Source organism: Meriones unguiculatus, chromosome 10 (assembly GCF_030254825.1).
Source record: "Meriones unguiculatus strain TT.TT164.6M chromosome 10, Bangor_MerUng_6.1, whole genome shotgun sequence".
NCBI lineage: Eukaryota > Metazoa > Chordata > Mammalia > Rodentia > Muridae > Meriones > Meriones unguiculatus.
In genome coordinates, this window is record NC_083358.1 from 105,729,991 (window position 1) to 105,757,637 (window position 27,647).

General features: G+C 41.7%; 1 protein-coding gene across 2 annotated transcripts in view; it reads right to left on the bottom strand.

The window, feature by feature from the left end:
- Positions 1–8,360: 8,360 nt before the first annotated feature.
- Positions 8,361–27,647, bottom strand: part of Tbx15 (T-box transcription factor 15) — a 105,863-nt gene continuing 86,576 nt past the window's right edge. Inside the window, exons 7-8 of one of the 2 annotated variants that reach the window (XM_021657420.2) lie at positions 22,320–22,417; positions 8,361–10,832 (exon numbers count right to left, since the gene is read on the bottom strand). In XM_021657420.2, coding sequence (XP_021513095.1) covers positions 10,048–10,832; positions 22,320–22,417 — 883 coding nt within the window. In that variant the 3' untranslated portion in view covers positions 8,361–10,047. Of the gene's footprint in view, positions 10,833–22,307; positions 22,418–27,647 lie in introns of both variants that reach the window. The other variant, XM_021657418.2, reaches the window with a different exon arrangement.

Consider the following 27,647-nt stretch of genomic DNA (forward strand, 5'->3'; position numbering starts at 1 on the left):
ATTTTTGTTGCCATTTCATAGCTGTAATTTTGCTACTGAACAGGGTTTCAGTACCTAAGACCACTGGAAATGCTCATTTACACGTGTGGAGAACCGCTGCTATAGATGAAATGAATTCCAGTAGAGCTCAAGTTGATTCTTCCAGAATCTGAGCATCTGACTGTAGATGCTAGACTTAGCTTTATTCTATCTCTGTGTTGATAGGAATGCCAAATTAAGTTGACTCAAGTGAGACTGACCGAGGGTCTCCTAAGATCTCCCCACTGTCTAACAGATCTATTTCTTTTCTCCTGGACACTCAGCTGGGCTACACTTCTTTCTTCCTTTTCAGTTGAAAGTATCATTAGAGTCTCAACCATTGGAATAGAAAACAGGTCATGTACCCAATTCTATATCTGGCTTAGAAATATGACCCAGGCTTTGTAGAAGATCAAACCATCTTCTTATAGTTGTTGTTTGTTACTAATGTGAACAAATAGAAAATATGACTTTCATTCGCTACCAAGGAAGTCATTCACTCTCCAGCTGTTAGCTGAATGGAGACTTACAATTGAGCTGAAGATAGTGAAGCTTTGAAATGCAAAGTGCCTGGTTTCCAGAATGACTCTTCCACCCAGGTACCTCGTGATGGATTTTCAGAGGATGAGGGATAAACATTAATAGGATATGATTTGAGGATTTCTCCACCAGAGAGAGCTTAAGAGAGTTGAGGAAGGGTGCACATTGTAGAAGAGGGGAGAACTCCATTAATCTTTGTCATGGAGTACCAAACTGCCCCAGTGAATGAGAACCATTCAAGGTTGCCATGGCAATCACTCTCCAGCCCCATTTCCAGTCTGGTTTCACAGGGTGAAAATAATACTGAAATGATTCAACCACCTTTGGTTTTCTGTGCCTTGGGCAGGGCTTGCAGAAGAGTCTAATAAAAGCAAATGTGTGAGAAGGAAGCATCTGAAGTGGGAAATGCCGCTAGGCTCACCCATAAAAGATGAGTGCTATGGGTTGTAAAATGAGCTCAGAAGGAAAACATGATGAATGTTTTCTTGGCTTTAAGCAGCAAAGTCCCCTTTCACCATCCATGTGGCTGGAGAAAGCAAAGAGCCTGTGGAGAGCCTGACTCAGGGAGTGTGGAGGCTGAACTCTCCCTGGAGCCCTGGAAAGGGGGCATGGGTGGAGGTGTTAGAGACATAGCTTGAGTCCTCCATCACCTCCCAGACACCACAAGTCTTTTCAAAGCTGAGGTTTCCACTCAGACGTGGGATGAAATTCTGAACTTCCCAAGTTGCGTTGCCAAGATGCTTCACAGAAGAAAAAGGAATCCAGAGCCATGCAAAGGCAGGAAGAACATGATAAAATTTGACTTGTGAGGTTGGGCATCTTCCTCAACCAGAGCTCATTTGTCTGTGAAGTATATGTCTTCTCTATGCTGCTACCCATGACCAGAGAAACCTGTTATCTTCCCATAAATTTTTCAAAGTAAAATTCAAGGCACCTTTCCTATAAAGCTATCTTTCTTGATTTTATTCCTTATAACTCTTGGTTCAGGCCTAAGTTGGAATCCTGTCTTTGTTACCTACCTGTTTGTTGTTTTGTGTAAGTTTCATTTTCCTCAGTTATAAAATGGAAACAAGTCTTACTGGGTGGTTACAAGGATTATAGGATACTGCCTTGCATGATATACAGCATGTAATAAACACTCTATAAAAATTAGTTTCCTCCTGAAAGTCGGCAGCATATATATTCTTTACCACCAACTTAACATATGTCTTGTTCACTTTCATATGGCATCTGAGCTCCTGAGCCAAACAGAAATTTTCCAAGGTAGAAGTGTTCTGTATCCAAACAGTACATAGTCCTGAGAGCACTGTAAGCTATCAAACCATCTTCCTATAGTTGTTTGTTACTAATATGAGCAAATAGAGAAGGTGACTCTCATTCTCTACCAAGAAAGTCACAAAAATGCAGCTTTATTGAGGCCTTAAGGTCTTTCTAAGTACAAATACTGGAAAGGAAGTACAGAAAAAAAAATACCTAGCCTCAGCTGGGGTAAGACTAGATGGAGCACGACTTCCAATGGAGATGCCAGTGCCCCCCGGATGAGTGCGAGCAAACATATACATGTTATCAGCATTTGTGATGCCTTAACTGTAACCTTTTTAGACAGCCCTTCTGCAAAGCCCTATGTCCACGAGCATCATTCTCATTCTTCTCTCACTCCCTAACCTCCTAGAACCTTTATCTCCCTCAGAGCCATTATCCCAATTGTACCATTCAGTGAGGCACTGGTGCAGTGAATGCCAGTCTTGCTTCGAGCCCTGGGCTTGATACCAACCTTAAAGTGTCTGGTGGTTTGCTACCACGTTGCAGGGCCTAACTCAGAATTTGGAACATTAGTCCCTGGGTTGAACAAGATGAATGAGTTGAGCTGGTCATGGGGATGGAAAATAAATCTCCAACAATTAATGACCATACTCAAAAGAGGTTTTGGGAAAAGGTACCTTTGGCTAGGCATCCATGGAGAGACCATCTTCTGAAGCTTAATAAAGGCAAATCAGTATTGTTAAGCATCTCTGGAATCATCAAATTCCAGAGCAAATGATCAAACTTTGGCAAGAGTTCAGCTGCGCTCTTGGTTGTCAGCCCTCAACCCTCCCAGTAATGAGAAAACAGTTCATGGAAGAAGATATTGATTAGGCTGAAGCTATAGCTTGCCTGACATGCATGAGGCTCTGCATTTGATCCTCTCCCCACTCCAAAAAAAATGGGGGGGGGGTGATGAAGAGGAAGGGAGGGGATGGGAGAAATAGGAAGAGAAGGAAAAGTCGAAAAAGGTTTCTTTTTTATTTTATTTTATTTTTTTTATCAGTTACATTTTATTAACTCTGTATCCCAGCCGTGTCCCGATCCCTCATTCCCTCCCAGTCCCTCCCTCCCTCCCTCCCTCCCTCATCTCCACCGTGCCCCTTTCCAAGTCCACTGATGGGGGGGACCTCCTCCCCATTCATCTGATCCTGTTTTATCAGGTATCTTCAGGACTGGCTGCAAAGCCCTCCTCTGTGGCCTAACAGGACTGCTCCTCCCTTCGGGGGTGGGGAGACCAAAGAGCCAGTCATCGAGTTCCTGTTAGAAATAGTCCCTGTTCCCCTCACTTTGGGAAACCAATTGGTTACTGAGCTACCACAGGCTACATCTGAGTGGAGGTTCTAGGTTATATCCATACATGGTCCTTGGTTGAATGTCAGTCTCAGAAAAGACCCTGTGCCCAGATATATTTGGTCCTTGTGGAGCTCCTATCCTTTCCCCATCAGACTAACTCCCCTTCTTTCTTATGATTCCCTGTACTCTGCCAAAGGTTTGGTCATGAGTCTTTGCTTTGAAAACACTGCTAGTTAGAGTCTTTCAGATGCGCTCAGTAGACTCCTGTCATACGTTCAATGCACATCCCATCTGTCTTTCTAAACGAGGATTGATCATCTTACCCCATGTCCGCTCAATTGATTATCTTTTTTAGGTGTATAGATTTCATTATGTTTATCATATCTTATAGGTCTATATAAGTGAGTATATACCATGTTTGTCTTTCTCCTTCTGGGATATTTCACTCAGAATGATCTTTTCTAGATCCCACCATTTGCCTGCAAATTTCATGATTTCCTCCTTTTTGATTGCTGAATAGTATTCCATTGTATAAAAATACCACAATTTCTGTACCCATTCCACCGTTGATGGACATCTGGGTTGTTTCCAGGTTCTGGCTATTACAAATAGAGCTGCTATAAACATGGTTGAGCAAGTGTCCTTTTTGTGTACTTGAACAAACTTTGGGTATATACCTAGCAGTGGTATAGCTGGGTCTGGAGGAAGCACTATTCCTATTTGTCTTAGAAAGCGCCAGATAGCTTTCCAGAGTGGTTGTACCAGTTTACATTCCCACCAGCAGTGGAGCAGGGTTCCCCTTTCTCCACAACCTCTCCAGCATGTGTTATCGCTTGAGTTTTTCATCTTGGCCATTCTGATGGGTGTAAGGTGATATCTCAGGGTCGTTTTGATTTGCATTTCCCTGATGGCTAATGAGGATGAGCATTTCTTTAAGTGTTTTTCTGCCATTCGATGTTCCTCTGTCGAGAATTCTCTGTTTAGCTCTGTTCCCCATTTTTTAATTGGATTACTTGGATTGATTCAATGCAATTCCCATCAAAATACCAACTCAATTCTTTACAGACCTTGAAAAAAAGATTCTCAGCTTCATATGGAGAAACAAAAAACCCAGAATCTCCAAAACGATCCTGTACAACAACAGATCATCTGGAGGTATCTCCATTCCTGATCTCAAGCTGTACTACAGGGCAACAGTAATAAAAACTGCATGGTACTGGCATAGAAACAGAAAGGAGGATCAATGGAACCGCATAGAAGACCCAGAAATAAATCCACACACCTATGAATACTCGATATTCGACAAAGAAGCCAATTCCATTCAATGGAAAAAAGACAGCATCTTCAACAAATGGTGCTGGACCAACTGGATGTCTACATGCAGAAAAATGAAAATAGATCCATATTTATCACCCTGCACAAAACTAAAGTCAAAGTGGATCAAGGACCTCAACATAAAACCAGATACCCTAAATCAATTGGAAAAAAAAGTGGGGAACAGCCTAGAACTCATTGGCATAGGAGACAACTTCCTGAACAGAACACCAACAGCATAGGCTCTAAGAGCGACAATCAATAAATGGGACCTCATGAAACTGAAAAGTTTCTGTAAAGCAAAGGATACCGTCATCAAAACAAAACGACTGCCTACAGATTGGGAAAGAATCTTCACTAACCCTTTATCTGACAGAGGACTAATATCCAGTATATACAAAGAACTAAAGAAGTCGAAAAAGGTTTCTAAATGTCAGTGCCTTGATTAAATTGCCCATGAGAAAGAAATCATGAGGGCCGGTGACACGGCTCAGCGGGTAAGGGCTACAGCTAAACCAGAGTCTAGTACCCACACAATAGGCCACACTGTCGTGTGCCATCCCAATCAGAAACCAAGAGATCTCAGTTCAGGGAGATACTCTGGCTCGAAGGAATAAGACAGAAAGTGAAAAGCGGTGATAATCAACCTTCCTAATGCTGCAACCCTTTCATACATTTCCTCATGTTATGGTGACCCCCAATCATAAAATTATTTTTTTTACTACTTCATAACCATAATTTTGTTACTGTTCCTTTTATAGATGTTTTGCCTGTGTTTTAGTATGAGCACCACATTCACGCATGGTGCTCACAGAAGTCAGAAGAGGGTATCAGATCCCTTTCAACTAGAGTTTTCAGATGGTTGTAGACTGCCATGTGAGTGCTTTGAATTGAACTTGGATCCCTTTGCAAGACAGGCAGTCCTGCTAGGCCACAGAGGAGGACTTGGCAGCCGGTCCTGAAGATACCTGATAAAACAGGATCAGATGAAAGGGGAGGAGGTCCTCCCCAATCAGTGGACTTGGAAAGGGGCAGGGAGGAGATGAGGGAGGGGTTGGGAGGGAATGAGGGAGCAGGATATAGCTGGGATATAGAGTTAATAAAATGTAACTAATAATAATTAAAAAAAAACATTAAAAAGACTGGCAAGTTCTCTTAACTGCTGAGCCATCTCTCCAGCCCCCTTTTGAAAAGTTGTTTATCCAGAGTGTATTATGTGTCTAGTACATCATCAGGTGCAAATGAAACACATGCCATGGTATGGGTATAAGTGATTTAAGTTATCCAAAAGAGCCAAAATTATAGAAATAATTCTCATTTGATGCTCTTAAATTTAAAGTCTAAATGATTGTTCAAGTTTTTCTCTTTTTATTTTGTTGTTGTTGTTTTGTTTTGTTTGTTTTTCAAGACAAGATTTCTCTGTGTGTCCTTGGCTCTCCTGGAACTTGCTCTAGATCAGGCTGACTTGATCTACTGATAAATCAGAAAGAAATAACCAGTGCTTCCATGTGGTTAGTTTTGCTTCACCATTTTTGCAAAAGAATAATTTAAGATATTAAATTATTAAAATATTAAATTAAATTATTAAAATATTAAAATTATTAAATTAATTAATAAATTATTAAAATATTAAATTAAAGACTCCTAATAGGAGTCTTTCATGTTTTGAGACCAGCCATGCCCAGACAGCCTCAAATTCATGGAGCTATCGATTTGGCCATTGTCTCAACTAGTTTGGAAGCAATTTGATGGCTAACGGGATTAACTGACATGCCACTTTCTGAGTTATTTATTCAATCAAGGCAATGCTTAAAAATTTTGTTCCCTACCCTTTCCTCCTACTGGGGTGCCTCATGTAGCCTTAATAAGAGAAGAGGTGCCTAGTCTTAATACAGCTTGATATGTGGCTGATTGATAGCCACAGGAGGTCTGCTCTTTTCTGATGAGAAATGGAAAAGGAGTGGATGGGTCTGGGAGAGAGGGATTGTAGAGGGAAGGAACTGGGAGGAGAGGAGGGAGGGAACTGCGTTTGGGATGTAAAAATCTATTAGATCAGTAGATGGTAGATAGATAGATAGATAGATAGATAGATAGATAGATTATATATAGATGTAGGTAGATAGATGATAGAGATAGATAGATGATAGATACATGCATAGACAGACAGACAGATAGATAGATAGATTGATTGATTGATAGATTGACAGATATATTGACAAATAGATGATAGATAGAAACTGCCCAACATAAGCAATATCAGATGAAAATTCTATAAATATCCCTATAGTTCTGTGGTTGCCATAAACCCACTGAGGACCAACTGGGAAAAACTTATTTTTCCGTTGGAAACTGTCAGTTGGAGATAGCTTCTCGGTTAGGGATATCACTCCTGTCCTTTCCTCACTCTCAGCAAGAGGACCCCGTCCGACTTGATTTTGAGCAGGTCCTGTGCATGATGCCACAGCTTCTGTGAGTTCATGTGTGCATCTATCCTGTTTTGTTGGTAAAAGGTCATGACAAAATGTTGTGTATGTTTTAGTTTATGATATGTAAAAATATTTTTTTTTAATTCTAAGTTGGGGAGTTTACTTTGTCCACATCTGTTAAGTGTCTTGTGTGGAGTATACTCTTTGCCAGGTGGAATTAGTTGAATTCTGAGGACTTTGAGGGGTATAAATATGACAGCCAGAGGAAGAAGATGCAGCTGGTTGAAGAAGAAGTCAGAGGAGGACTGCTTGCTGCTGCATTTTCTGTTTGCTGATTTGCCAGTTCCCTGGACTTCTGATTTCTGGACAATTGATATTGGTATTGCCCACAAAAGATTCCTACACTCCTACCCAGCAGACAGTAGCAGAGAGAACTCCACCCCCTGTCTCCACCAGCCAGTGATGAGGATTGAAAGGGAGGTGGAAGCATTTGATAACACTAACTAGAGTAGGTTTGTTAAAAAATCAAGGTCAACAAAAAAAATTATTCAGTAGATGCCTCTTATAGTCTATGGAAATTCACTAAACAAATTCATGTTCAAATACAATGGGCATCCTAAAAAAAATATTTTTTTTGTTCCCCAATTCCAGTGAGTGTGTGCAGTGTCCATCATCCCCAGCTGCTGACATACAATGCAAGTAAAATAAGTCTGTGGGTAACCAGTGTGAACTATCCGACAGGGCACAGTGCCCTGTAGAGGTAAGATTTTATGTGGTTGGGAAACAACAGAGCAGGTCGCAGGATTCATGGTCCCACTTCTCCACTTACAAGCAAGACTTTACCCTCTATCTGCTCTTTATGGATAATTGCAGAACTTGCCTAAAGCAGATGAACATGCCTGGAAATGGCATGGCCCTCGCTCTTCATTAGTTTTTACAAGTTTCCCTTATGCATAACAGAACAAAACCACCCCTCGCATGCTTCAGTCACTCATTCAAACGGGTACAAATTTATTATCAAGCATATAAAGCCAAATCCAGCCCTGGAGTCATTCTTGCCTCCACCTCTCAGAATATACCTGTTGCTGACTCTCCAAATGGCTTGATGCTCTGGCATGATGACATAAGTGCCTATAGTACTTTATGGGGCATTAGATTTCGCCTCCCAGTTCTGTCACTTGCTACCTGAGGACCTTGGCCAAGTATCTGACCTTCCACAAAACTCCTTCCAGATCTATAAGTATAATTGTTAAAAATCACACCCATATCACAGAATTGCTGGATGATGAGTCAACACAAAAGAAAGAGGCGGCTACCTGGCACACAGCAGATCTAAAGGTTTATGTTATCTGCATAAAACTCACATAGCCTAACACATATGAAAGTGTTTGACTTATTGTAAGACAGAACACAAATGCACACAAATGTTATGTAATTTTTTTCTTTATAAACAAACACACGAAAAACAATTGCAAAGATTTTATTTAGCGGCTTTCTGTGCTTGGCACTCAGAAACAGTTCCGTGCATAAGGGCAAACTTTTATACACCTTTTCTTCATACATATTTTACATACCCTTTTATTGCCCCCTTTTTAATATTCATTATATTGAATACCCCACTAGGCATATAAATACATTTATCTACACCACCTCAAAACCAAAAAAAAAAAAAAACTTAATAATATCTGTATTATCTTACTTGGTATCATTTGCTTTTCCACACCATTTAAAAATTTTAGCTTGCACCAAGCTTCACTTGTTCTCTTATAAGATTTGAAAGGAAAAGGAAAGAAAAAAAAAAAAAACAATCCCCAAACTTCAGAATGCACTGAACTAATTGATCAAAATGGAGAGGTACAGGCAGATATAAAGGGGGCAGAAGACCCATCTGCCAATCTCTCCAGTGTGTCAGGGTTTCTCTTGCATGGGAATCAGGGGCAGATTGTCCAGGTTAGCACTTTGGATCTGGCATGTGAGGCCAGGCCTGTCTTCCATAAGTGTTTTTGGTATCACCTGGGAGATGAAACCACTGTTTCTTCTCAATACCTGTATCCCTCATCCTGCTCAGCATCATGCCGTAGAATGGCACTCCCATGCGGTACAGCTCGCCCCTGGGTCATTATGGTCAGAGCTGTGGAATCAAGACACATTCCTTGTCCTAGCCCTTCTCATTGGTGCCCTTGACTATAAGCAGAGTCCCACAGAGGCTTTATTCTCCAATAACACCATCATTCTTCCTATCACACTAATGCCTAAACAAACCCAAACAATTCTCCTTGGTGAATTAAATCTCCTCATTTGTTCATATCTTCTCAGTCTTGCTGTCCACTCTCTCCTGCCCTCAATTCTCTTTCTCTCTCTCACCCTGTCCTTCCACAGGCACCATTGCAATGCCAATGATGACACACTGAATGAAGAAAGCCAAACGTTTAAAACTGCAAGCTTTCTCAGGAAGCCAAGTCCGGTTGTAACATTGACGTCTTTCCACCTCTCTGAATGAGGAGAGGTTCTAGGTACGCGGTTCATTCCAGAAACATGGCAAGCTGCAAGGGAGAAAGGCTACTGACTAATGATGGCCCAATCCATCTAGGATTGTACAAAGACACCATTTTGGTGAAAGCACCCATTCTGGGGCTCCCTTCACAGAGTTCACCCAGTTCAGGGTCAGTGTGTAGGATGTTGTGTTTGTATTACTTTGTGTACTCACATGTGTACGCGAATATATGCATGTAAGTTTGTATGGGGGTGTGTGTTTGTATATGTGTATCTCTGTGTGTGTGTGTGTCTGTGTGTAACTTTTCTTGACTGCTGAATGCTAGCATTTCCTTCAACATTATTATAAAATGACTATTCAGTCTCTTCAAGGGCACTCTGTCATACACAATGCTTTTATGAAACTAAGATTTCAGATGTCAGAAGAATGACCACTGTATTATGGATGCTGTGCTCCAAGGATCCTTCAGTGGTATATTGCCGTTCTCTGTTTTCCTTATCCAGAAAAATACAAAAACGAAAACAAAAAAACCAAAACCAAACGCATAATTCCTATTTTCCCAAGGCACGGGGCTCCCAAAGAGGAAGATCCACCCACAGAGATTCTGGAGTCTTGGAGTCTTGACTGCCATCACCTCCGTGGTGTCTGGACTGCTCTTTAAACCATGTGTACCGACATCTGGGAGGAGGAGCCTGGGACCGCCCCATACTGTCGGCCATCGCAGGTGTTGGCAGCCTGCTGATTATTAGCCGATGGGCTGATCATGTGCATACTATGCTCCATCCCTGTGGGCAGGTACTGCCTCTCTCCAAAGGCCCCGTTGGAAGGAGAAGAACAGAGTAAAGTGCTCTGAGGTGCGCTCAGTTTTTCTGGGCTTGCAGCTAGCCTGGGGGAAGTGGGGAAGTTGTACCCGTACAGATTGTAGGGGTTATGAAGGGAGAAGGCATTATAGGAGCTCTGCTGCATGTGGCTGCCACCAAACATGTGTGGTGATGAAGAGCTGGAGGCCGCATTGCCTGCCTGCATGACATACTGGAACTGTGAAGTGGGGAAGGACCCCAGCTGGCCACCGTAGGCTTCCATCTTGCTGTTGCTGGGCAACGAGGGAGGCGTTGGTATTCCTGAGATCAGTGATGGAGTCCTCTGGGGCATGAAGGTTTCGGAAGGCTGAGCGGCTGAAGCTGTGCCACTCTGGAGCCTGTTGTAGCCACTGTCACTCAGCCCAGGGTAGCTCTGTAAGGCGGCCATGTTGCTTCGGGCACATGGCGGATAATCAGAGAGGTTTAGATTACACAGCTGGCTTTCTCGACAGCCCACATTGAAAGTATTGGGGGCCAAATGAAATGTTGGAGGAGAACAAGATGGAGATAAGAGATGAGAAGAAGCTGAAGGAGATGGTGTCCCGGTGCTGGAGGTGGTTGGGGAAGTACCTGTACTGCCCCCTGAAAAAAAACAAAAACATAAATTCCATTGATTAAGATGAGTTCATCTAGGCCAAATTTTTGAAATTCTTACAGATCAGTTGCTTCCTTTTACATCAGAAGATGATGTCACACGTTTAAGCATATATTACAAAGGATGACATGACAGCAGTAGTCTTTGAATTATTATTATTATTTCTGGAATAGGCTTAATCATAATGTTAAAAATCAGAACAAACCTCTCTTGGTCTTATTTTTTTATAAATGCTCACCATCAAAGTCACTTCCTAATAAGACTTTTAGTGATCAGCAGTAGAAGCCACTAGCTCATTTTCTCATCTCATCGTCTGTTCAGGACAAATGTGTAATGTAAATTTAATCCAGTGACTGCTTCCTGTATTGCAATCTTCAGTAGAATACCAAAGTAGGACACTAACCTCATGGGGGTGGCTCATTGTACCAAGCCAGGACTGAGGACTGAGAAGGCATGGCAAAAAGGCCTAAGTGGTAGAACCTGGGATATTACATTGGAGGTCTGTTATATCAAACACACCCGACAAGCATAATTATAAGATGTAGGCTGAAGTGAATCAAGACTAACTTGAAACAAAATGGTCCTAAGAGTCTATTGACCTTTTACAGGAGGCCTCCAAGTCTGAGAGACTGGAATAAGAATTTAACTTGGAACACTGAAGTGTGGGTATATATAAACCCAAACTAGGCATAAACTAACCTGAGTGATAGTGGAATGGATTCTGTCCTCAGCTCCGTTCACTAACCCTATAGCCCTTTTACCTCCTTTGCCCTCCAGAGCTTTCAGGTTCTTCATCAGAGGTAAGGAATCCAGTAGGATCAATGGTCCTGAAGCTGAAAAGTCTTGCCATTTGAAAATGCTGCTATTCCAGGATTCAACCTCAAACCAACTACTAGAAAGTTCTGGCTATGAGAATTCCGTGTCAGCATTATTCAAAGCTCCTCTAGTGGGAACCCAGGGCTGAAAACTAGTGATAAAATATGAGTTCCTATTTCACAGTACCCAGACCAGTGACTCTGAAACTTGAGGACACATGTGTGTAAGCTGGGGTGCCTATGAAAACAAATTGCTGATTCCATCTGACTGCTGATGGGGCAGAACTTGAGGGTGCACATTTGAGGCACAGAGGCTGCACTCTTCTATAGAAGACCTCCAAAATCCTATTTACAAATTACTCTGAATCTATGTTGCAAAGGGTTAATCATCAAACATGTAGCTGGAAGGCTGGGTGAACAGTTAGGGCTCCAATGAGCTAAGAATCAGCTCAATCTTTGTCAAAGATGTTCTCCAAAGAGTAAAACCAAAAGTGACTTTCATATGAACTGTGGTTTTGGGGGGCAGGAAGCGTCTACTCCCTGATTCTCCCAGCGGACTTCAGAAGCAATAAGTGCTTGGTATAACTGAGCCTTCATTGAATTCTAGAACATTCAGTTGCTTTGCCCTCTCTAGAATCCTTCTTGATAGAATTCCCTTCCCTGTACCACTATGGCGCTTCTCCTAATGGTTGGTAATCGTGGGTTTTCAATGGAAAACACATCTTCGGTTACTGATAATTTTTTTTGAGCCTCCAAGAGATGAAGCATCATTAGGAGATAAGGATTTTTTTTTCAGGTAGAAAGGAACAGGGATAAGTTTGTTTTGTTTTAATCCATGAAGAATATCGGGTGCAGTCCAGCGATATTGGGAAATTATACTGTTGTAGAAAAGGAGGAGAGGGTAGACAAAATAGAAAGCCTCAGTCTAGATCCACAGGAAAAGTAGTAGTGGTGATGGTAAAAGTAAAGATTTGGCTTTGTTAATACTTTGTTCAGAGTTAAATTTTTATAGCTCAACTAATATCATTTCTAATATCATGGTAAGAGGAACTTTCTCCAATGAAAGTTCAGATTCAATTGGAATTCAAGACAATCCAATCAGCTACTAATATCAGAAAATTTTCTCTTCATAACAAATTCTATAAGAGAACTAAAAGGGTTTTTGTTTGACAGTCTGAAATGGCTGACGTCAAAAACCACCAGCAGCTGGTGGTGGTAAGAGGAGCTTTCTTTGTTTACAGCCACACACTGTGGAGTCTACCGCTGAATTCTCTGCAGCTGTGGAAGGAAGGTCTTGGACCAATAAGCCTCAGTTTCCCTCATTTTCATACTGGGGCTATGCCTGAGAATTAGAGGAAGTGTGGAGTCAACTCCAAGTACTTTTCAAGGAATCATTTTAACATAATGAGGGAGTTCTGGAAGGGAAGATTCCAGACACGGAAGTGAACCATCTTATGCTTCCTGATGTGGCAAAGCTTCGTGGCCTCCTCTCTCTCTACATCCTACAGGAAGCTCAGAGATTTATTTTCTTCTCTTTGAAGCATCCTATGTGTTTTCTTGCTTTTCCACCCTAAATGCCATGAACTTTACTGCAGTGAGTGCTGTGCCACAAATGGAGAAACTTGACTCCAGCTGTAAAAAGATTCGTGTTTTACGAGATATGAATATAGTCTCCTGTCTTTGAAAGCTAGTCCTGCTCTCCCTTATCTGGTGTTTATGTGGCCCTGAAGGAGACCACCTGTTCCACACACTGTCCTATCATGTTATAGGTGAGCTCCATCAGGCACTGGCCTAGCCCTGCAGCCGGAAGTGCATGATGGAGCAGATGACTTTCTACATCTCTAAATGGTTTTCTCAGATGGCCCAAGATGGAACGAATGGTACTGATTTAAGGCCTCAATTGGTTTCACTAAAAAAGAGAGAGAGAAGAAGAAGAAGGGAACTGTTAACAAGTTACAGGGGGTTCTGCTGAGCAGATGAGAGGCACATGTTAAAAAGTTTGTAGTCAGCTTGCTTTGGCTTTTAAATGACATTCACTGGAAATGAGACTTGGTGGCCTGCTGAGCTTTGGGGGGTGGGAACCTCCATATGAGCTAGTGTTTGAAGGAGAGAGCAAGCCCATCCAAAAGAGGGTCACACTGCTTCCATCCGCTTTGAAGAAATATTGTTAAGCACTTAAAGTACTCAATACAGACAATAACTAGTTCTCAAAGTCCACATAGAGAGAGAGGACTGTAGAATTCATTCTGCAGAAAAGCTAACTGAGATGGCGAGAAGTCTTTATTCTCTTATGATCTAATAGCTTGTCAAATGTTAAACAAGATTGGGAGTGCCAGCCAAGTGCTAAATAAGCTTAAAGAGGCAGCCCACCCTCCCTGTGCATTTCAACACTTGACTAAGCAGACACCTCTCATGACAAAAACACCAGAGCAGTGTGGGAAGCCAGGCTGGGCTGATCAGGGCTGCCACTCAAAGTTGCTTGCCTGCCTTCCTGTCCACCATAGTGTCCCTTTTGTTCACCCCCATCTCCTTTGTCCATGCAAGGTCATGTTCTCTGAGCATCTTGATTTAAATTTGCTTAATGGATAGACGTGGACTGTAAACCTGAACAAGCCTGGTTCCAGTCCCTGCTACCTTACAATGGGACCTTAGTAAATTAGCCTCTCTGAGCATTGGGCTCCATAGTTACGTAAGTGGGGTTTTTAATGTCTACCTTTCAGGAGATGTCATGGAAATTACAAAGTGATCATGTCTTAGCATATAGGCATAAAACACGCTCTTACCTGAGAGAAGGAATAGAGAATGGAAAAAGAAACCCTGAAGAATATGCACTCCAATGGAGATGGCTCACAAGTGCTACCTCCTGTCCAGGGAGAATAAGGCATCTTGGCCTCTATCCACATTAATGAGCGTGATGTCACAAGATGTATGTGCCATATTGTTTCAGGCCAAAGAGCCTCCAGGGTGTGGATGATGGGAGACAGAGCTAAGCGGCAGCTCTGGGCCCACCCAAGCTATGTTTGCAGACGTACTCTAGTTCCTCTGTCCTTCCTCCCTACCCAGTGAGCCCCTAAGGAAATGAGCTGTGTTCCATGGCTTTATTTCTTCTCAAATCAAGCAAAGCAGAAGTGATAGGAATCAAGTGAGTACACTGGAGCCTTCCCCCTTGCCCGAAGATCCTAGCCCCCTTTCGAGGGGGGATTAAAGCTTAATGCCATTAACAACTTCATACTCTCCTCTCCGGTAATCCACAATTAATCCTTACCATCCCAGCTCCCTACATCCTATTCTCGTTCAGGGACTAAAGTGAGGAGAGACACACATGAAAATGCATATCCAACATTAACTTGTGCCAATATTCAAGGCTAAGAGCCAAAGCAACCAGGAATGCATATTTAGCAGCGATCCCATATGAGGACAATAACCTAGAATACACTTGTGTACCATGAAGACAAGTTAAATGTGTCCGTGAAAATCCTGAATACCAAACCTGCTGACTTTTGCATCTTTAAATTGATCACTTCCAGATTGTCATGCAGAGGTTTTTACAGGCAGCTTCCCTTTAAGCCCATTGCGTTGTGCTACACCCACCCACACACAGACAGACAGACAGACACACACACACACACACACACACCACACACACACACACACACACACACACACACACACACACACACACAATCACACTGAAAACCAGTAAGATAAAACCTCATCTGAATGAGTAAGGAATAAATCTCCATGTAATTGCTTGTTCTACTAGACTCTTCTCTTTATAATTTGGTGGCTTCTGTCCCTGAACAGTGCTGATCCTGATCCGCAGTGTGTTCAGACATGTAAGAGGTAAAACATCAGCAGACCATGAACGTCCCAGTGAAGAAGCCCATAAGTCATAAAATTTAATGAGCGCGGCAACTGAGAAATTATCCTCTGCTGAGTTGAGAACCTTTCTCATGATGCCAGTGTGAGAGCATCATGGTCCTAATGGGAAATGTACTGTTCTCATCGTAGAAAGATGGAAACCTGGTTCATTCTTTTCCATCAAATGTAAAGCCCTGCATAGCTCCAAATTTACTCTCCTTCAAACTGCCTCATCCAATCACTGTGTTCTGTACCTGGTCCTATTTTGCTCTATCCCTTAGGCATGCCACACCCATCTCTTAGGCCTCCTGACTTGCTTTTGGTGCTTTTTCAGCCTTCCTTGCTGCCACAGGCGTCTGTTATTACTGTCATTTAATCTGTTTCTCCCAGGGAAAACAGTGTTCCCACTGGAAACTGGGCTTTCTACCATGTTCACACTTCACCTCCAGGAAAGGCATATGTACCTGGCCTGGGAAAGCAAGGCATCATATTTCTTCCACTACTGTAGTAATTGGTGCTGAGGGAACCCAAATAGAATATTTGCTAAAAGCCCTTGCTCAGAGATACTTGCATTTTCCCCTTAGAGATGAAGCAAAGTGTCTAAGGCCAAGGGTGCTTTCTAAGCTACCACAGGGGACAAGGGAGAATGAAATCACCTTGGAGGAAAATGAGTGTAAATAAAAGGGGCATGTTCTAGCCAGAGTGTTCTTGCTTAAGCCCCTGACTTAGAATTTGTCTAAAGAAGCTATTTAATCTTTTCTGTTTTATAAGCCAACGAGTTACTCTTTTAGTTTGCTATTTTGTTTTGGGGTTTTTTCTATTTAAATAAATATTTTAATTGATATGCATCTGTGATTCTACAAGCTTTTTTTACTATAAATCTAAAGATCTGAGAATATTAGGATAACTCTGGAGAAGAAAGACATAGAAATGAAAGTGGAAGAGATGGACTATGGACCCTTTGTCAGATGGAGGGTGTGGCTGAAGCCCTTGACTATCAGTAATAGGGCAGTGGAATTGTTTGGACAGATTGCCTGACAGATACTTGGCTTTGCTAAAAGATGAGTTACCTGCCTTAAGTTCAAATGCATAGTCTTAAGTGGTGAAGCAAATCTGCTCTTCCCTGGTTCTCCTTAATAAGATCAAATTAAACAATTGGATACAAATGCAGGAGGTTTTCAAAAAGATGACTTTTCATATAGGCGCATTTATACCAAGTAAAGAATGCAATGTGGAGATCAGAAAAAGAGCTGCCGTTTAAAAGAATAAAAATATCCAAGAGTTGCCAAGATGGTTCAGCAGGTAAAGGCCCTTGCCACCAAGCCTGATGACCTTGACCTGTGATCAAAATATATAAAAATTTTAAAAAAAGAAACAAATTTTCAAAAATTAATAATCCTTCTGTTTAGTGTTTAGAAATACAGAGCACATTAACATTTTCTCTGGTCTCCCTACAGTGCCGTGAGACACCTGGACTTTGTTCCTATCTTACTATCAATCAGCTTTTCACCACCCTTTCTTCCATTGTCTAATTGTGAGTTATTATTATTTATGCTTTCACTAATCTCCCTTCCCTTCAAATTTAAGCATAAAGTTAGGGAATCCTTGGCAAGCACATTAACAATAGTCCCTAGTATAGCACCTACGAGAGTCCATATGCTGCTCGTTCAATCCCTACTTGAGTTTCAAATGTGATTTGGAGATCATGACTGGACCCAGGAATTTAATCATAAGGAAGAAGGTGCTGAGAAAAATGTCAGTGAAAAATATTCAACAAAGAATGAAGCAAGCAGAGTACGGATAACCCAGAAGGCTAAGGCCAATGTGAATAGTGGAGAAAATTCCCCCACGGAAGTGCTACTAGAGCTGAGATTTTTAAACTGGTGTTATGCTAAGAAAGCAAGTGAGTAAAAAACGAGCCCTCTTGGCAGGGAAACAGCATGTGACAGGAAAGAGTGCAGTGTGTCTGAGGAAAGGAAAGCAGGAACAATGGTGGAGGGTAGAGGGAGGTGGGGACAGGCTGAAGGGAAACCAGGAGCAGCATTCTTAAGTACTCAGTAAACCCTAGGCCCTTCTGTACAGCGTTTCCCTTAAGAAACCAGTTTCTCTAATCCTCATCGCTACCATCTCTGTTTGAGAGGTCTAGTGACCTGTGTTAAGGGAACAAAAGTAAACTGTGGCCACTGAAGAATTTTAAGCAAGTTAGGGCAGAGGGCTGTTGTGAGTAGACACGTGTTTCGAAACACCGACTGACCAGAACCATGTGCAGAATGTCTTGGAGTAGGATACAGAGGTTCTGGAGGAAACCATAATTATCCAGGTGACAGGTGATGATGCGTCAGTGGGTGGCAAGGGAGACCAGAGACTGAACAGATGCAAGTACCTTAGCGACTGGCTGTGAGGATGGGGCCGGGGAAAACACCCCTAATGACAAGTCGACGTGGGTCCTTCTCTCAGGAGAGGGTCTCAGGTCAGTTTTGAACACATTAAACTTACATGACTTTAGGGCAGAGGTTCTCAACCTATGGGCCCCGACCCCTATGGAGGTCAAATGACACTTTCACAGGGGTCGCCTAAGACCATCAAAAAACACAGATATTTACATTACAACTCCTAACAGTAGAAAAATTAGTTATGAAGTACCAATGAAAATAACTTTATGGTGAGGGTCACCACAACATGAGGAGCTGTTAAAGGACCACAGCATTAGGAAGGTTGAGAGCCACTGCCGTAAGAGATAAATGTCCTATCGGTTATCTATTTTAGGCTGAGTATCTGTGATCTGAAACTCTTGGGACCAGAAAGATTCTGAATTTGAAGATTTTGTTTTCAGACTTTTAGAATACACACACACACACACACACACACACACACACATATCTGAGACATTGCCGGAAAAAAATCCTAATATTAAACTACAAAATCCATGTTTCCATTTTATGTATACCTATACACATAACCTAAAAGTAATCGTATGCAGTATTTTTAATATTTCTGTGCAAGGGGATCTGCACCATTCTTCCACTCAGAGGCATCTGTGTTAATTAGCTTTCCTTGAATCACTGCAGTGACTTCACAGTTCAAAAATTAATGTTCACTGAAATTTTTATACTCTGTCTTTGATTCTGTGTATATGTAGGGGTAGTGTATGAGCTCATGTGAGTACAAATCCTCTTAGAATGAGAAGATTCAGATCTGCCGGAATTAGAGCTGTACACAGTGGGCCACGTGGTGCTGGGCTGGAAACCAGGCTCAGGTCCTCCGCAGGAGCAGTACATGCTCTTATCTGAGCCTTCCCTCCAGCCCCTCAGTATTTTACTACTATGGTGTATTAAGTATATAATGTCTCTCACTGGCCAACTTCTACCTACTACCAAGCAAACGAATGAAAATCCAGTCACCAACAGTGACCACCATTCTAACGCTTTAATTGCCTGACCAACGCAGGAACATCCAATGGTGTTGAAATCTGCAATGATGCCTGCTAGCTTTGAGCAGGAGGGAGGCCTCTGAAATGCCAGGTCCATGTTTCCACAGAGGGAGACAAAATATGAACTCTGGTACAACTGGAGTCATTCCTTTCAGCACAACAGCTCTCAAATCACTTGGATCACCATTCATAAAAGTTCAGTTTTATCATACAAATATCTCTACTGTCTGTGTGGGGAAACTGAGGCAGAAGTTTTATTGAAGACATCCATCAGAGAATGACAGGGTCACATATTTGAGCTATAACAGACCTGGATTCTTAGTTTTCTGACTATATTGCATTAGTTGCCTTTCATACATGTGATAGTCAATCTTGGCTATCAAATTGATTAGACTGAAATGCATTTAGATTAGTAGTGCACATTTTCAGGCGTCTGTGAGCTTGTTTTCCAGGACAATTAGGTCATGCTGTTTTGACCAACTCAGTTATTTAAACTGTGGATAGATTTAAAATCTGAAAGGACTATTAAGATGTGGTAGGACCAGAGAAGAATGAGAAAGAAATGCTGGTTTGCTTACTCTAACAGAGGTCAGGTCAAGAGTTATTGCCATGTTTAAAGTACTTAATCATTAGGAAATAAAATAATAATAGCTCCCATTCACAGACATTTTTTTTTTTTTGCATTGTGGCTCAAAGTTTATTTTCATTCTTCAGTATATTAAGCATGTTTTTTATTTTATTTTAATTTATTTTTTATTATTAGTTACATTTTATTAACTCTGTATCCCAACTGTATCTGCTCCCTTATTCCCTCCCAAACCCTCCCTCCCTCCCTCATCTCCTCCCTGCCCCTTTCCAAGTCCACTGATTGGGGAGGGCCTCGTCCCCTTTCATCTGATCCTGTTTTATCAGGTATCTTCAGAACTGGCTACAAAGTCCTTCTCTGATTCACAGACATTCTTGTGCAAAGGGAGTAAGAGATCAAAGTCACAATAACAGTGACCATAAAGGCATGACAGCTATTTACCCTGTACTGAGAGCTTATCAGGATTTTAAATACTAAAATGTATTGTAAATATATTTACCAGAATATATTATGGTCTTTGATAGCATGCAGGAAGAAAAACTGAGTGGCAAAAAGGCTGAGAAATTCATGAAGGTCCCAACACTAAGAGGTAATGATAAGAACCTGATTCAAAATGCCTTACCTGAATCTGTTTTTTTGCCAGTACTAGGGACTGAAGCTAACTCCTCAAGCACACTGTGGAAATGCTCCACAAAACTAGCCCCCTTTTCACTTGTGCACATGCGGGTGTGTGTGTGTGTGTGAGAGAGAGAGACAGAGAGAGACAGAGACAGAGACAGACATAAGGGTTAACTTTTGTCGGCTTAACACAAACTCAAGTCACCTGGGAAGAGAGAAGCTCAGTTGAAGAACTGCATCCATCAGATTGCCCTGTGGGCACACTGCGGGGCATTTTCCTTATTAATGAATAATGTGGGCAGTGTTCCCCCTGGCCAGGTAGTCCTGAATTGTGTAAGAAGGAAAACTGAACCTGAGCCTCTGTGTGAGCCAGTAACCAATGCTGATGGGGTCTACCTCGGTTCCCGCCTCCGGGTTCCTACCTCAAGTTACTTCCTGCCTTGGCTTCCTTTCATGATGGACTATAGCCTGTCAGCAAATAGCCCTTTCCTCTCCAATTTTGTTTTAAAAGCAAAACGGTAGAGACAGGGTCTCAGTAAGTTTTAAACTTGGCCTTGAACTTGCTGTGGTAACTCAGACAGGTTTTCTCTTTGTGATCCTCCTGCCCCAGCCTTGCAAGCAGCTGTACCAGGAAGCTCCACACACTTTAATTATGTCCATCTTTAAAACTCGAAATATTTCAGCAGTGTTGGCTACAGACCAAAACTAGTTTCCAAAACATTAACTGCTCCCCTGAGAAGGGTATGTGGTATCAGATATTATAGAGTACTAAAACAGCCTCCCAAACAACTAGAAATGTAAAAATTTAGGCTTCTGTCAATGCTAAGTAATTACTGGAATAAACTCAGTTAGAACATTATGCCCACTGTCACTTTGGGAAGAGGAAGAAGATTGGAGAAGGAAACAAATCATTCCGTACTCTGGGAAATTTTGACTCAAGAAATCGGGGGGGGGAACAGGCATGCATTTGACCAGACCAACGGTGTGAGTTGAAATGCTGTGATCCTTCTGTAGGCCTCACCAAAGTTTTTCAAAAAGTTTTTCAACTGAGCTACAAGAAAAGGAAGATTAGGAATTTGATTTAAAAAAAATAATCACAAAAAAAAAAAAGTCGGGCAAAGTCCACTTAACTCACCAATAGACAGGGCTGCTGTTTCAAACAGGAAAACGGGGGGGCGGGGGAAAGATAGCTTATATGTAGTAAAGGTCTGATGGACTTGACGCAGCCCCTTCTCAATGTGAGACCTCATTTTATTCAGTTAAGAACTGGAGTTTTTGTCACTAAAAAAGAACTAGAAAAAGTAAATGGATGAGGTTCCCATGTGGAGTAAATGGAGATACTGTGATGGTCTCTTCAAATAGCAAAGGCCTCTGTGAGTGCTTCACAGAGGTCACAAGAATTCAACTAGAAATCATTATCACAGATAAATAAGCTTGGGCTGCTGATGTAGCTCACAGCAGAGCACTTGCCTAGCACACACAAGACCCTAGTTAGATTCTTAGAACCACAGAGAAGGAGGAAGGGAAGGACGGAGCAAAGGGAGGAAAGGAGGGAGGGAGGAAGGAAGGGACAGAGGGAGGACAGATCGATTCATGGTGGTTTAAATGAGAAATGTTTCCCAAAGCCTCATATGTTTCAACAGATTGTTCCCAGTTGGTGTTTGGAGAGGTTGTGGAACCTTCAAGGGGTAAAGCTTTGGTGGGAGGCATACATCACCGGAAGCAGGCTCTGAAGGTTTATAGCCTCACCCCTCTGCCTGCCCTTCTTCTTGTGTGTGGATGAGATATGATCTCCCACTTCTTGATCCTGCCATGCCTTCTCTGCTCTTATGGACTCCAGCCCTCCTAGAACCATAAGCCAGAATAAACTCTTTTCTTCCTGAGTTTTGTTTGATGGTGGTATGTTATCAACAGCAAAGAAAAGGAAATATCACAGAAATCTGTGGTTTTAGGAAAGAATTCTGAATGCAAGTGGCATGCTGAGTCTGAATCCAGCTCCTTTGCAGAACTGCTGGTGCTTTTATCATTCATAGAGCTACAAGTGGCCTTTGTTCCCAGAGAAGCGGTATAACCCCTATGTTGGCTTAGGGTCCCTGTGCCATGCTCAGTTCAGCCTCCCCATCCCCTGCAGTGTGCATAGCAGAGGACTCACCCAAAGCTTTACCTTGCTGCTTCTGCATGGTAGTGAAGTCCTCAAAGGTCAGTGTGCGCACGGGAGGTCTCCAGAATGCGTAAGTCTCCATGATGGCTTCAAGTCCAGTTCTGGAATGAGAACAGCAGGAAAATCAGCTTGGAATTAATCGAAAAACGTCAGGAGTTGTCTGATCAGTGGCATACTACAGGCACTGAGAGAAGTTAGTCTGGAAAACTGTAAGGTCCAGGTGCTGTTACGTTGCTGGAGGAAGAACAGAGGAAACTAATTCAGATCACTCACAAGAAAGGCTTTAACCATGATACTTAACCCTGGTTTTCCTTCCAAAGAGGCTCAATGGGCATAATAGCAAAGTGTATTTAAGGTCAAGGCTATCGTGAGTACAGTTGAGTAAGGAGTAGCACCAACTGCTTCTCATGCTACTACCATTACCTCATAGCTGACACATCCTGTCCCAGAGCCAACTCCACATCCAGAGTGTGTGAAGGCTCAATGAAGCTGTCAAGCTGATGTGACTTCAAAGTTCTATTAAGCTAATGGGGGGGGGGGGCGGGGAGGGCAACAGAAATAGGAGAAGAGCAAACAATACATGCAGGTTTTTATTGTAGCAAGAAATATCTACCCAAAGGAAAAGAGGAAGCACACAACAGGCAAAAAGAGCAGACTGTACCTCCAAATGCTTTATTTTCATTTGTAACCTAGCAAGTGACCATTAAGAACCATAAACTGTCAGATCTTAGAAAGTATCTAATATTTCAAAATACATTCATTCACAGCTTCTGTTTAACTCGTGTTGTAGAAGCTGTAAACTGGACTACATCCACACTGTCTCTTTACTGTTCAACTACTTCCTTGTAGTTGTAAAATGATTGCCCAGGTGACTTCCTGGATGTTGCTGACGATATGCAACGTCCTCAGAACAGAATGTTGGTTGGCACTCTGCTGAAAGCTTTGAGTAGAGCTTTTGTAGATTTACTTCAAAACTGTTTCTCCTATGTCGGGAAAGGGAAGCTCAGGGACCACAGGGGGAAATAGAAGAATGGGGAATCACGATGGAACCATATCTTTCTCTGTTGTGAAGTCACCACAAAGGACATGATGAGCCTCTTAGGAGCAGACAGGTCTTTCCTGCTGAAAGCAGTATGATCTTCTACCTGAGTGATGTTCTTGCCCAACTCTGTTATATGCCAAAAATAAAGTGGAGGGTTTTGTTCTAAGTGAGAAGCAATGCCACATCCCTATATCTGCCAACAATCCCTCAGGCATTCTTCTGAGACGAGCCACTGGCACACTGATGGTCTCTTAGTGTTGGAAAATTTGTTGTCTGAACAGGATTTATTTGCACACTTTCTAAAGTCTTCCCTGGATCTTAGAGGCTTTAAATACTTTGATGCTGGCAAACCAAACTCTGTATTTTAAGAAGAGGTTCACAGGAGAGAGCACTGCATGGTGTTTATTAGCTGTTAATCTGTGAGAAGCAGGAATAGGTGGTATATCTACCATTACTTTGGTCCTGAATACAGTTCGTGGAACTATTTGTGGATAGAAAGAGCTCAGGCAATTAAGGGAGTTCAGAATAATAAGGGGATAGGCAGATAAAGCCATGCTGAGCCTTGGCAGAGAGAAGAAACAGATAGGCCCAGCTTAGATCTGACTGCCTTGTCCTGGAATGTGGGCAGCCCACCAGAACAGCCAAAGGATTCCCTTTAATGGCACAACAGGCTCACTGTTGATGGCAAGGTTTTACTGTTCCACCTTCCAGTCCATCTTTTCCAGGGACAAATGTACATCATAAGGACAAAAGCTAACACAAGGACAAAGAACAATCCCTTCTCATTTCATAATAAAGTGTTAGGGAACTATGGAGTTTCAACAGTAACATAGTATAATGGCAAAATACTATTTATTGAGTAAGTAGATATAGATGTGGTTTCTTTTTCCATAATACTATTTTGAAATACTATGGTATGGTATAAATTATTTTATAAGTAGTCAATTTTATACTATAAAATAATGACTATGTATCAACTATCAAATATAACTTTAAAACAGTGATGGAATTCTATATTTAAAATTTAGGAAGCTTCACAGATATTGTGTACTCACTCCATCTTTTCTGGCATTTTCTTCAATGGTTACCCAGCCTCTATGGAATCATTTCCTTGGGAAGGGGTCCTGAGTTTTTATTAAGTCTGTTATTAAGCTCCTTCTGACATTTGGCTGAAAATTTCTAATGTAATTAATTTTCATCCTTTGGTGAAGTGATGAGAGTCTCACACATTGCCCATGAAGCATCCTTCTTCCACAGCCTCCTCAAGGACACTTTTCTTTAGCCTAAGACTACAGCATGCCACAGATAGACACACCCATAGCCATCCAAGAGTTCATGTATCAGAGGGTTTCTCATGGCAAAGGCATAGGGATAACATTTGTAACCATCCCACCAAAAATTAGTGGTAAAGAACATAACATTACTAATTGCACCTTTTTACTGAAGTATATCTTTCATAGATTTTTACTATATATAAAAAATATAAAGTAGCCTTTAATATGTATTCTCCTGTGTGAAACAATAGAAATCTCATTAATTATATTATTTAGTCTTTTAGGTATTCTGAATGTTTCTCTTTTTAGAAGAAAATAATCATATTTATTTGCTGTGCCTTATATTTTATTTGTCTCAAACCTTGTCCAGTTTCACTGATTAGATCCAAGTAGTAGAAATCACTAGTACTGTATCTCAACATTTAGAATAGGGCCATGGCATGATTTAACAGCCTCCCTCTTTCTACAGCTGGCTTGTATGTACTTCAAGGGATTCAGATTCAATGTTTTTTCTTTTGTCCAAGTGCCTAACACAATGCTTGCTGCACACTGTGTCTCAATTTATATGCATTGAATTAATAAAAAGGTGTCACTATTTTATAACTCTAATAAGAGTCATTTTCTCATGTTGAGTTAATTAAGTAGAGGAACTATTTCATAAGCTTTAGCTAGTATCCATTCTTTTTTCTAAGCTTGAAATTTTTTTTTAATGGCAGAGAAACACTTAAAGAAAAGCTCAACATCATTAGCCATCAGGGAAATGCAAATCAAAATGACCCTGAGATTTCACCTTACACCCATCAGAATGGCCAAGATCAAAAACTCAAGTGACAACACATGCTGGAGAGGTTGTGGAGAAAGGGGAAACCCTCCCCCACTGCTGGTGGGAATGTAAACTTGTACAACCACTGTGGAAAGCAATCTGGTGTTTTCTCACACAACTAGGAATAGCGCTTCCTCAAGATCCAGCCATACCACTCCTAGGCATATATCCAAAAGAGGCTCAAGTACACAATAAGGACATTTGTTCAGCCATGTTTGTACCAGCTTTATTTGTAATAGCCAGAAGCTGGAAACAGCCCAGATGCCCCTCAACTGAAGAATGGATGCAGAAATTGTGGTACATCTACACAATGGAGTATTACTCAGCAATGAAAAATAAAAAAATCATGAAACTTGCAGGTAAATGGTGGGATCTGGAAAGGATCATCCTGAGTGAGCTGTCCCAGAAGCAGAAAGACATACACGGTATATACTCACTCATATAGACATATAACATAGGATAAACCTACTAAAATCTGTACATCTAAAGAAACTAATCAAGAGAGAGGACCCTGACTAAAACGCTCAATCCCCATCCTGAAAGGCAAAGAGGATGGACATCAGAAGAAGAAGAAAACAGGAAACAACCTAAGAACCTGCCACAGAGGGCTTCTGAAAGGCTCTGCCCTGCAGAGTATCAAAGCAGACACTGAGACATATGGTCAACTGTTGGGCAGAGTGCATGGAATCTTATGAAAGAAGTGGGAAATAGTAAGATCTGGAGAGGACAGAAACTCCACAAGGAGAGCAACAGAACCAAAAAATTTGAACACAGGGGTCTTCCCAGAGACTCAAACTCCAGCTAAGTACCATGCATGGAGATAACCTAGAACCCCTGCACAAATGTAGCCCATGGCAGTTCAGTGTCCAAGTGGGTTACATAGTAATGGGAACAGGGACTGCCTCTGACATGAACTGATTGGCCTGCTATTTGATCACCTCCCCCCGAGGGGGGAGCAGCCTTACCAGGCCACAGAAGATGACAATGCAGCCACTCCTGATGAGATCTGATAGACTAAGATCAGAAAGAAGGAGAGAAAGACCTCCCCTATCAGTACACTTGGAGGAGGCATGCATGGAGAAGGGAGAGGGAAGGTGGGATTAGGAGGAGAGGAGGGAGGGATGTATGGGGAGATACAAAGTGAATAAAATGTAATTAATAAAAATTAAAATAAAAAATAAAAAAACCCAGCTCGGTATAAAAAAAATAAAATCTCTGAGGATAGAAAGGCTTCTCTAGTGCTAGAGATTGGGGACTTTTATTCTCTACCTGACTGGACTGTGCCTTTATTGGCCTAGGTATCAGGGAGGTTATAATTTCCCTCTGGCTCCTTTTGTCCTAGAGTTAGAATTTCCGACCTTCTGTAGAGTGCTAAGTGCCCTAGCAGTGTCCAGGCATTTCTACACCTCAAATTCTATGAAAATGTTTTCCAACTACCCATTATGGTCTTCAGCTACTAGGTGGCTACCCAAGGTGTATCTTGTGCTAATCATTGTTTATTTGTTTACTGTTATCTTCCCCTAATTTTGTAAACTTTCTCTTCACAATTTACAAAATGGAAATCATTGTTTCACGGATGCCGAGAGCTGCCTTGGGAAGTGTCTGGTTACCTCTTTCCACCTGGTGGGCCTCTACAGGCTGAGGCACCAGAGAAGCCTTGTGTCATCTCTGGAGCTTCCAATCAAAAACAGTCAAACTGGCAATTGTTCCCTCTTACTGACTTTTTCTCATTAGTTCAGTGACAACAGAGGCCACATCTGAACCCCCTTTGTTCAGTCTTTTGGCTGTAACTCCCTCTCTGCTTTCCAAGCTGCTTCTCTTTTGACTTGGCCAAGCCAAAAAATTTGCTGAAAGGGGGGAAGAGGAAGGAGGCAGAGCTAGCCAAAGAGCTCCTTCACAAACTGATGATGCCTCAAGATCAACTGATGTGGAATTGTAACCAGATTGGAAAGAAATAACCTTCCAACTGCATTGAAACAAAAACAAAACAAACAAACAAAAACACCAAACAAACAAATAAAAAGAAACTTCTGAATTTCAACAAATATCAGACAAGTATAAAAACAAGTATTAAAATATATGTGATACTATTTAGGTATCAATATGCACACTTTTCACATTATCCCTCTCTTGAGATATGGAACTGCTTTTTCATCATCATCTGTTTATTTTCTCTTTAGCTCTAATTTTTT